The sequence below is a fragment of the Myxine glutinosa genome, chromosome 1 (assembly GCF_964187855.1).
Source record: "Myxine glutinosa chromosome 1, kmMyxGlut1.1, whole genome shotgun sequence".
Lineage (NCBI taxonomy): Eukaryota > Metazoa > Chordata > Myxini > Myxiniformes > Myxinidae > Myxine > Myxine glutinosa.
Window position 1 is genome coordinate 235,730,186 of NC_136261.1, and position 12,073 is coordinate 235,742,258.

At 44.6% G+C, this 12,073-nt stretch overlaps 1 protein-coding gene across 3 annotated transcripts in view; it reads right to left on the minus strand.

The window, feature by feature from the left end:
- LOC137435217 (islet cell autoantigen 1) overlaps window positions 1–12,073 on the minus strand; it is a 118,679-nt gene that overhangs the window by 25,536 nt on the left and 81,070 nt on the right. For all 3 annotated transcript variants that reach the window (XR_013624657.1, XM_078785189.1, XM_068128802.2), the window contains 3 exons: window positions 5,801–5,841; window positions 5,648–5,713; window positions 812–877 (listed from right to left, as the gene is read on the minus strand). Coding sequence is in view for 2 of the 3 variants with exons in the window: in XM_078785189.1 (XP_078641315.1) it covers window positions 812–877; window positions 5,648–5,713; window positions 5,801–5,841 (173 nt within the window). In the remaining variant the exon portion in view is untranslated. The remainder of the gene's footprint in view (window positions 1–811; window positions 878–5,647; window positions 5,714–5,800; window positions 5,842–12,073) is intronic.

A 12,073-nucleotide genomic window follows, 5' to 3' on the forward strand; every position in this document is an offset into this window, starting at 1 on the left:
TCCTCCTGGGTCTCCTACCATAGAACCCCCTATCATTGAGTTGGCGACGGATGGTGCGAGTTGAAACTGTCGTACCTTGTGTCTGAAGGTCAGCTTGAATCTGTTTCGCAGTTGATCCAGGTGCTTTCTCCACCATTCGAACAATCCTTCGCTGCAATCTTCGATCAACTTTTCTCTTTCGGCCACGTCCAGGGAGGTTCGCTACAGTGCTATGGGCTTTAAACTTCCTGATAACATTGCATACGGTGAACACAGAAACATCAAGGTCTCTGGAGATGGACTCGTAGCCTTGGCTACAGTCTTGTGTCTGACCTCCTCAGACAATTCTTTGGTTTTCTTTATTTTCTCCATGCTCATTGCGGTACACACAGTGACACAAAACAGCAGAATGACTCCTTTTCTCTATTCAAACTGGTTGAATGAGCGATTTTTATATTGCAGGCACCTGCAACTCACCACAGGTGAGTTCAATTCAAAAGTAAAGGAGAATCCCCTGCTTGAAATCTAATTATTTCTAACAACTTCGAAAAGGTGCCAATAATATTGTCTGGGAAATTTTAGGATTTCTGTGTGGAATAAGCTAAGATTTAGAAATACTCTTCAGCTTTTTTTTTTTTTTCCACTGCAAACCAAAGAAATTCATATGTGGATACCAAAATATATTTTAGTTTCAACAATTTTCTGGAAGAAATGGTGCATTATTTGAAAAAAGTGCAAGTGTGCCAATATTTTTGACCACGACTGTATGTGTATCGTGAGAATTAGGTTTATGTCTCAAAAACAATCTCAAAAGCTGAGTGAATAAATTCACCTTGTTTGGGAGTTGATGTTTGAGGCTGTTCAGTCACATCCAGCAAATCACTGTCAGAACTTGTTTCTGTGGCACAATGAAATATCAAGTACACAGACAGATTCTCATTTTAGAACAACTATCCGTTTTTGATACTGTTAACAGATTCTCAAACAATACTGATACTGTACTGTTAATACCATGTCGTTTGTCTTTTATCGTTTTGTTTCCCTTGTATATTGCCTTCCCCCATTCCGTTTCCCTCATCCTCTTCCTGCATTTTATATATTGTGCAATTTCATAGTCTTGTCTCTTTTGAATTGTATTGTAAGGAAAGTGACCTAAGAGATAACAAAAGGTTAAATGAGTTCAAGATAGTTTGTTATCTTTAAATATGTGTTTAGAGAAGTGGTTTTGTATTTGTGTTAATATGAGATTTGCCAGAGTTGGTGTGTATAAAAGGGCTTGGTCCAAACTCCCTGCATCCCTCAGTTCAAACATATTTAGCCTGATGTGGCGCTTTCATCAGCTTCAAACGTCTGGCCAAGTTGTTGTTTACATTGGTTTGCATGACCACATGTGCTTCCTCTTGACAACCACACCTGAGCAACGCTCATTGGTTACCTCAGTGGTGAATTAACGCATGGGCACACTGGGCGTGTGCCCAGTGTGCCCAGGGTCCCAAAATTCAATGACATCATGCAACTAATGCAACCCGAGATAAAGAGAGACCAATCGTGATTCATAATCTTTCGAGATGAGACCGAGGGTGGGTCTCACCTTGCCAACAAAACATATCACCTTGTTAGTGGTGATAACCACAGCGTAAAGGGAATGCTCCATCTCGAGGAAAGAAAACATTGTCATGTGATGAATCGATCAAAAAACGTTTAACTAGACAGGACTATTAGAAAATTAGGGGGTAAGGTTAGTGTTGATGGAAATAAGTGGAATAATGACTACCTTTAATGTATACAAATGCAACAATAATCACAATAAAAAATTGTATAATTCCTAATGGAAATATCGATATTGTTTAGCAAATCTGCACTAGAATATATTGTACGATCACAAAACACCTCTCATTAGTAGATGAATCAACCCATGCGCATGGCGGAGCCCCACCAGGTGAGCAGTTTACGTTTTGTTAGGTCGGGCACTAATAGGGCGGATGTGGATCCGACTTGAACTAAAATCTAATCGGCTTGTTCTTGTCACTTAGCCAACTCATCAACCTAGTTTTCTTATAATCAATCCACAACTTTTTGAGAAATAGTGCTATACTGTATATGGTTTTTTTTGCCCTATCTCTCAAATAGTGAAAAATCACTTTAAAATTCTCAGATACAGATCCGGACCCGGATTATGATTTGGATCTTCACAAAAATTGAATAAATTCTTCCTTGTCACACCCACAACTCGTCCGCTAAATTTTGTTCGAATCCGACCGCAATTGTTTGAGATATCATGCTATATATCGTTTTTCCCCTATGAAATTTGTGAAAAATGACTAAAATTCTCTGATCCAGATCTTCACCAAAATCTAATCATTTCGTCCTTGTCACACACCCAAGTTCTCCACCAGATTTCAACCGAATTCGCCCGTAACTTTTTAAGGTATCCTCTTCACAATCAGACAGACAAACAGGGGTGAAAACATAACCTCCATTCACCTTCGGTTACGGAGGTAACAAAAGGAGAAAAAGGTTGAACATCACCCGAAATTAACTTTTTCAACACAAACACAACGGCAGAATCACAAAAGTGTCTTCGGTCTGTCTAGCTTGTGTGTTCAGTTACCAATCAGCTTGCTATCGCTTGCCAAGCCAGCCGTTCCTTACCAACAGTTTTGCTGAAGTGAGTGTTTAAGCCACTTGGAGAGCACTCTACAATAAACTTTTTTCTCTTCCATGAGCCTCGTCTATGTGTACAAAAACAAATTTAAAAAAAACAAGAAAAACGTTGTGCAGAGCACGATACTTGAAAAATCCACCCCCAATTCCCCCCCAAAAGGTTGCCATGGAGACATCAAATTGTCCATTCAATAAAGATTAAAAATGACAATCTAAATCATAGCTTGGGTCAATCGGATGAAAATTGATGATTTTAAAGTTTGACCTTGAGTTGACCTTTTGACCTCAAAAATAGTTGACTTCCCAACTCAGTGACTCAATCTGCAAATGCTGTTCAACTTTCACGGCAACAAAATGAAAAATGACAATTTTAGAAATCGAACCTCAAGATGACCTTTGACCTCAAAATCAATAGGCTTCTCAGTTGTGACTACCTCTACAACTTGGTAAAGTTTCATGATGATGGGTCACTGATAGAATTGTGACCTGTAGGCAATTGACATTCAAACAGACAAACAAGATACTTGTGAAATCCCTAAAAGAAGTTTTTTTTTTTTTTTTTTTTTTTTTTTTTTTTGTATGCAATATCGAGGCTCGTGAAAGAGCAAACATTAATCACACAAAAAGACAAACCGACACAAAAAACAAGGGGAGCGGCAGACAAGATGGGGAGAGAGGGGGGAGGACACAAAAGAGAGGGGGAAGAAGGGGAAGGACACAAACACAACATTTGAGAGCAGGGACATCGGGAGGACTTGGGGGGAGGTGGGAGAGGATTAAAACATATGAACACTGCAAGGACTCTGGGGTGAATTAGCGGGGGTAGAAAAGATCAAGGTTTTCGATGGGGGAAGATAAGAGATGGTGGTGAACAGCTGTTTTAAAGACCTGGAGGGAGGAGTGGGATTGAAGGGAGTGGGGGAGTTTGTTCCAGAGGCGGGAGAAAAGGGGAATGAAAGAGTGAAGGTGAGCAGAGAGCCTAGACTTTGGCAGTTTAACCATAAGAGGGTTGCAGGCAGATCTTGTGCGACCTGAAGGAATATTGGGGGGACAGAGCACAGAGAGAGCTGGGGGAGCAAGGCCGGAGAGGAGTCGGTAGAAGACAGAAAGACCACCAACCTGCCTGCGGTGAGTGAGTGAAAGGCCCTCGGCGTTGACTACATCGCAGGAGATTCCAATGATTCTGAAAGCTTTGGCCTCAACAGCGTGAAGCCGAGCAAGGTGTGAGGCAGGAGCACCAGCCCAGAGGGGAGAACAGTATTCCATTGAGCTGCGGATGAAAGCCTTGTATGTGGTGAGGAGCTCAGGTGTGCCAAGGAAGGACTTCGCACGACGGAGGATGCCCAGTCGGCGACTGGCTTTGGAGGCCAGCTTGGAAATGTGGTTTTCCCAAGAAACCTACCTTTGGCCGATGTTGACCTTTTGGCCTATGTTGACCTCAAAAATAATTGGTGGTTGAATTCAGTGATCTGATGTGCAAATCCTCTTCACATTTCAAGTGAATTGGATGAAAATTGAAAATTTTAGAAATAGACAAAATTGTTGACCTTTGGCCTATCTTGACCTTTTGAGCTCAAAATCAATAGGCTTTTTCCTTATGGCCAAGTCTATCATCTATCTATAATTCCAGTAATCTCTGTGTGTATGTTTGTATGTTTGTATGTTTGTATGTTTGTATGTATGTATGTATGTATGTATGTATGTTTGTCTGTGACCGCTGTTTCTCGACAACTACCGGTCCGATATACTTGAAACTTGCCAGGTATATTGCTGGGGACCCGAGGATGTGCCTTTTCAAGGTTTCATATTAATCGGAGAAGTAGTTACCGAGCTATGTCCAAAAAACGATTCAACCAATCAGAGAGCAGCGAGCTATCACGTGTGCCGAACGTGGCGAACAGACTCTGCCTCGGACGGCACATTTGAGAGCGTATTCATTTATTTCACGTTGGCAAACTATGTTGCCGTTAAACTATGTTGTAAAACTAATTAAAACTAATTTGCGACATATTAATCGGAGAAGTAGTTACCGAGCTATGTCCAAAAAACGATTCAACCAATCAGAGAGCAGCGAGCTATCACGTGTGCCGAACGTGGCGAACAGACTCTGCCTCGGACGGCACATTTGAGAGCGTATTCATTTATTTCACGTTGGCAAACTATGTTGCCGTTAAACTATGTTTTAAAACTAATTACGTGCACGCTATGGCGATTTCTTTACCAAACTCCGCAAGCCGCTCGCTTTGGACCAAACCATTTCATGTAAATAGAGGGGGGGGATTGTCACCGTACTCGCAAGCCGTTCGCTTTGGACCAAACCATTTCATGTAAATAGAGGGGGGGGATTGTCACCGTACTCGCAAGCCGTTCGCTTTGGACCAAACCATTTCATGTAAATAGAGGGGGGGGGGGGATATAATTTTAGATATATATATAGTACGGGCATGCCCTAGTATGGTGAAATTTCATGAAGATCGGTTTAAAATCGTGACCTGTAGGCGATTGACATACAAACAGACAGACATATAAACAGACTAAATTACGCACAAGACCAACCAATACAGTTGAAAAATCTTCGATTTTGCAAGTAATAAAAACTTGGTAATGAACACACCATTGAAAGTGCTGGGATGTGTTCATTAACAATCAGCTAATCATAGTCTTATTAGATGTACCTAGTCCGTAGTGTATCCTTTATTAACTCAGTGTAACTGAATGGAGTCCATGTATTTATTCATTTTCATATATTCGTGTTTTTGGGGAATGATTTGTGTCTAAATATTTTTGTGCCCAGGGCCCCAAAAAATGTTGATCCGCCTCTGGGTTAACTTGCTCGGCACAACAACCAATGAGTTGAAAGGGTGTGATGCATGGAGGAGCACACGTGGTTACTGTTTGACGACCAGCAGTCAATGACATTCAAACTCGGTCTGTGCTCCGTATGTCGGCGAATCGGGAAGGGAAAGGATATCACACGGGATAATGACTTAAAAGTTAAATTCACCCTGTTTCGAAGATGAAGTCTGAGGTTGTTCAGTCCCATCCAGAAGATCGCTGTCTGAACTTTTATCTGCAGAATGATGGCAGACGAAGATGAACATGTAAAATCTCATTTATTCACCATGACATGAATATGATTGACAACAAATTTACTTACTTGCCATATCCCTGGTTGAACTGTCATCCAAGGATATCAGCCTGTAAAAATGAATTAAAAAGAAAAATCAACAGACATGAAGAAGGGTAATTATTGTTGTAAGTCTACTTTTCCAATGGAATATTTCAAGACACATTGGCAAACTATAACATTATTCTTCATTATTTCAAGACAAATCAAGGTTCATTATTTCAAGGTACAGTACAGGAAAAGTTTATTTGGTTCATCTTGTCTATACCATATCTCCAGGCCCAGCACTCCAATATACTGCATGTCGTGACATCTACACAGTTAACCCTGAAGGAAATTTGACAATGATATAATGCCAAAAAATGCAGTGGATTTTTTTTTTAACATCCACTAGAGACATCTACATCACTTCCCCTCCCCCGTGAATGTGTGCTGGGCGTCCTTGTTGTGTTTAATCGTAGTGATCGTCATAAGGCATAGATTAAGCTGAGTGTCTGCCTCTTGTCATTTTTTCTTACCTATCAATAAGTTGCACTGTAAATACTTTTAAATAAATCGAATCTTTGAACGTTTCCTTTCCAACTGTCCGTGAATGTCCTTTCTTTCATTGGTCCACCATTGCTCGCACTCAGAGTAGCGATCAGCCTTAACAAAATTAGCGACAGCCCGGCGGGTACCAACGGTTGCTCGGCCATCTAAATTTCCACCCAGGAACAAAAGTGGTACACTGCCAGAGGGTAAGTTCCCCGATTTGAGCCGTTACGTGGTACAGGTAAGCGGTGTCTGACAATTGGTCCCTGCTATCATGCGATGGACCAATTGGCATTCGTAGTTGCTGGATGGCAACCAGCCAAAGAACGAAGTTATTCATGCACGGCAGCCTCAGGTCCGGTAGGTTCGGAGGGAACGGAGGCTCACCCCCTCATAGTAAACCCGAACCCCTGGCCGTATATACTGTATGTGTGTATGTATATATATATATATATATATATATATATATATATATATATATATATATATATATATATTGTTGCGGATATGGGATTTGGCCTCCATATCCGCTTGTAAATATTCCCTATTTCCCCAATACTCCCCAACTATCCCCAATCCCCCATTCCCTAGTCCCATTGTCTGTAAACAACACTCTGTAGAACCGACCTTCCCCTTCTTCCCCCATTAAATGTCGTGCCCAGGTCCACCGCATCTCACGTAGACAACTTTCGGACATCTTGCTAGTTATTCTTAGTCTATGTCAGTTAAGGACTCGTTTCCATTAATTCTGACTCTTCGTTGCACCAGAATGTGATTGTATGGCACCAGTAGTGAGTTTAGGACCTCCCAATACCTCCCCCCCAACCTCATCTCCGCATCCTCCCATCATCTCATGGAACAACAACAACTACAACCAAAGCGGGGGCGGCGCGGCTGCGGTGCGGGGAGTAGGCGTCCTCACTCCGGCTCGGTTAGCCGCCATGGCCCATGTGCTCCAGGTTACGGGGTTACCACGAAGGGGCTGGCTGTCAGCTCCTCGTCAAGGGCGGAGCCCGGTAACCCCCCCGCACCCAATGAGAAGCAACGGGCCGATTCCATCTGGGGCGGAGCTAACGAGCCGAGGGCGTGTCACTCCCCGCCGGATATACGCAGCCACTTACCGGACGTGACGTGAGATGCGCCCCCAGCTTGGAAAGACAAGTCGCGACCTCCGAGCGCTGAGCGACCTCCCCGCATCTCTGGACCGGACCGGGTCGATTCTGTCCCTGAGCCAAGAGTGCACCTTGAGCCATCGACTACCCGCCTTCCTTGCCATCAATCCCCGTGTGAGTCAGTCTTGTCCCGTTTATCTGTCGTCTGTCGGGGCTAAGATAAGACCGTGTTTAAGTGCCCACCTTTCTGTGCTGTCTCACTTGTCTTTGTAATCTAACCTTCCGCAATATTATAACCTCCTCCGGAGGTCTTGAGAACCGTACCCCTGGTGTCGTGTCATTTTAACCCAGCCGTTGTGTCCTTTTCCTCAATTGATTTAGCGTAGCGCGACTCGGCCAACGTTCGAGTATAATCGGGTAAACTGTGCAGACGCGGCCATACCAAACCGCTCGGTAAACTAACATCCACAACCGCGTCTGTAACAATATATATACATACACACACATATATATATATATATATATATATATATATACAACAACAACAACATGCATTTTAAAGGCCATTTTCCCTGCTAGAGCGGGGGTTAGCCTTGCGGTCCCCATGACAATCTTCTCCATTTTGCCCTATTTTCTGCATCTCTCCTTGTTAACCCCCTTGCCTGCATTTCTTCTTCCACCATCTTTAGCCAAGTCTTTCTCGGTCTTCCCCGTCTTCTACTTCCTTCTACATTCATTTCCATCACTCTTCTCAACCAGTCACTTTCATCCTTCCTCAACACATGACCAAACCATCTCAACCTGTTCCTCTTCACAGCATCAATCACAGGCTCTATTCCCATCATCTTTCGCAATTCATCATTTGTCTTCCTCTCTCTCAACGATACTCCGCACATCCGTCGAACCATTCGCATTTCCACCCTTTCCAACCTGCGTTGCTGCTCTACGTTCATTACCCATGTCTCGCTCCCATAAATCATAACACTTCTCACACATGCAGCATACACCTTTCCCTTCAGCTTCAATGACACTCCCCTCATCATCAGCACGCCACTCAATTCCCGAAACGTCTTCCATGCACATCTCACTCGAGCAACCGTTGCCGAGTCTGATCCACCTTCTCCATTCAGCATATCTCCGAGGTAGCAAAATGTTTTCACACCTTCCAGCTTCACGCCGTCTCCAAGATCCAACTCAACATTTCCTCCATCTGCAGCTCCCTCTGTGCACACCTTACATTTGAATGTAGCTACCACACTGGTTAATGACCCTCTTAGACCACTACATTTTTGATGAACCCACTCAGCGCACATTGTACACTGAATGGAGTTCACTCCGACACCCTTCCTACACACAGCACAGGGCCACTTCCCAGTTCTTTCCACCTCACCACATGCTTTACCACTTGCCATCACCTTCGTCTTTCCGATATTCACCTTCAGACCTTTTGTCTCCATACATTCCTTCCACGTGTTCATCTTTTCCTTCAGTCCATCCATACTTTCCGCAATCAACACCAGATCATCTGCATACAACAACTCCCACGGTAAACCCTCCTTTACGTTCTGAGCCAGCACCTCCATCACAGCTACAAATAGTAGTGGACTTAGTACGGACCCCTGATGCACTCCCACCTTCACCTCAAACTCACCACTGTTCTCGTCCTTCGTCCTTACAGCTGTGCGCGCTCTTTTGTACATTGCCATCACTACTCTGATCAACCATTCCTCCACTCCTAACTTCCTCAATGCCCATGTCAATACTTTGCGTGGAACCCGATCGAATGCTTTCTCCAGATCAACAAACCCAAGAAACAACTTCTTCCTCTTCTCCATGTACTTCTCCTGCAACTGCCTCACAATGAAAAGCGCGTCTGTCGTTCCTCTTCCTGGCATGAATCCAAACTGCATTTCGTCGATCTTCACTTTCTTCCTATCCTCCTCTCCAACACCCTTTCCAATACCTTCATTCCATGCTCCAATAACTTTATCGCTCGGTTCGAGCCACACTCCAGAGGGTCACCTTTCCCCTTGTATAGAGGGACGAGGGTACTCAGTTCCCAATCCACTGGAATGCGGCCTTCTTTCACCACCAGATTACAGATCTCTGTCATTCTCTTCACACCCCGACTTCCTGCTGCCTTCAACATATCTCCCACAACTCCCATCGGCCCTCCCGCTTTTCCAGAGGTGGGCGCGATTCGGAAAATTTTAAGTCCGCTTACCGCTTATCCGCTCCGCCAGCCCGTGTAGTCCGATTCGCTTATCCGCTTCAGCGGCCGAAAATCTTAGTCCGCTTACCGCTTATCCGCTTATCCGCTTCGATTCGATTTTTTAAAAGCGCTTCGACGTTTTTAAAGCGATTTTTGACGTTTCTAAAGGGAATTTAATGCTTTTTAAGCCTAAATAGCCATTTCTAACTACTACAAAGACAAACAAAAAGCTTTTAAGATCAAAAATATACATTTTTATTTAAATAAAATTTATTCAAAATTTATTGAAATAAAGTTTTCCACTCGACTCTACTCTACTCTACAGTTAATTTAAATATAATTTAAATATATGCAAGTTACATTAAAGAAAAATCAATTTGCCCGTCCTTTCTTTGACAAGAGAGTCTACTAGTCAACAGACTAGCAGTCTGTTGACTAGTCCTCGTCTTCCTCCTCCACCTCGTGGGCCTTCTTGAGGATTTGGAGGTTGCCCTTCATGAAGACGAGGGCCTCGAAGTTCGGTGCAGCCAGGGCCGACCTCTTAGGCCTGAGGATGTCCGACCCGTAGCTGAACACGCGCTCGACCGAGGCAGAGCTCGGGAGCGGCGTGTTATGCCTGAGAAATAGAGTTACCCAAGCATCACGGAACTCGAGCGGGAAGAGATTGGGCGAGAGCCGAGTTGTTAGGGTTTCACTTATTATTCACTTAAATAAATATTCACAATTCTAGAGTAACGGCTCAGGCTAACAGCTGATTTGGCGAATCGCGATGCGCTTTAATTTTTCGGTAGTCCGCTTACGCTTATCCGCTTCGGTTTCCGGGGGTTGTTCCGATCCGCTTATCCGCTTCGAAAACGTTAGTCCGCTGCAGCGGATAAGCGGATAAGCGGACTTTCGAAGCGGACCGCCCACCTTTGCGCTTTTCTACCCTCCCGTTTTTCTATTTTCTATATGTATATATATATATATATATATATATATATATATATATATATATATATATAGATATATATATATATATATATATAGTAATGTCGGTGGGTAGAGGCATATATAGATCCAGGTAGATCTGCATAGGTAGGTACTCGACTGTCTTGATAGGGAATCTACCTGTAATAGTTCTATGTTTTGCCGTATGTCGGAATAAGTTGTATCTGTGTCCCTGCCGCGAGGGGGCGGGGCATGCTAATTAGTACAGAGATTATGGGTAAAATTCCCTTGTTTGTCGTTCCCTCTGTGAGCAACCCAGTGTCCCTGATGGCAACGCACTCATATACTGTACATTAGATAGATCCATTAGTGCACACATTAATTAATTCCCCTCCGCCACAATACGACTTTCAGGAAGAACAGGCAGGAAGCCAGATCGGGGCACCGCCGATGGGGCCGCAGCCAGCCACATCACCAGCTGGTATAGCAACAAACATCGTGCAAGGCAGGCTGGAGCCACGCCCAGGGAACGTGTGATTGGCTGGGGTAAGAGGCTGGCCACTGATTGGTGAAAGGAAGGTGGAAGGAAGCGGCACACTGATTGGCCACCGACCGTGGACACCTCGGCCAATCAGTGCGGAAGGCACGAACACTCGGCCAATCAGTGCAGAAGGCACAAAACCACTACTTAGAAGCAGGTCGCTGATTTGAGGGCGAACGGCCGGTGACGTCAGAAGGCGGGAAAGACCACGAAGAAGTGAGGGACTGGTTGGTGGAGGAGGAGAGCTGACGTCACACCGCGGTGGACAAAACGACTCGTTCGCGGGCATTGTCGTCGCCTTCCCTGGGTTCTTCGTGGTGCTCTTGGTCTTGGTGCTTGGAGTGAGGCTTGGTGCTTGGAGCGAGGCTGGTGCTTGGAGCGAGGCTTGGTACTTGGTGCTTGGAGCGAGGCTTGGTACTTGGAGTGAGGCTTGGTGCTTGGAGCGAGGCTTGGTGCTACGAGCAAACGGGACCTCGCGTGCGACCGATGAGCGGCCGAGCGAGGCGTGCCGCTGAGTGGACGAGACCGGGGCGAGTGGGTGATTTGGGGCCTGGCAGTGGGCGAGCGGGGACACGTCGAGGCCTTTCTTCGCGCCAACCGGAGCTGCGTCGGACGACACGCTCGAACATCGACCCGGCGCTACACTGCCAGACAGATAAGCTCGCATTCACAAATACACGATGGGACATTTATTTTATTCATTCTAAAGGGTTCTAAAGTATAATTCTAGAGGGTTCTAAAGGATAATTCTAAAGGGTTCTAAAGGGTAATTCTAAATGGTTATAAAGGGTTCTGAAGTTGTCAGCATCTGGAAGTTCTGTAACTTGCTTGGATTGAACCCATACTGCCAAACTGCACTGCTTCCTTCGGACACGGGTGCGATTTTTCCCTCTTTCCAGAAGGGAGGCTCATGGTAGAATCGCAAGGTAGAAATGTCAGTGCAATAAACAAAGGGAATGAACGAATAGGAAAAAAGG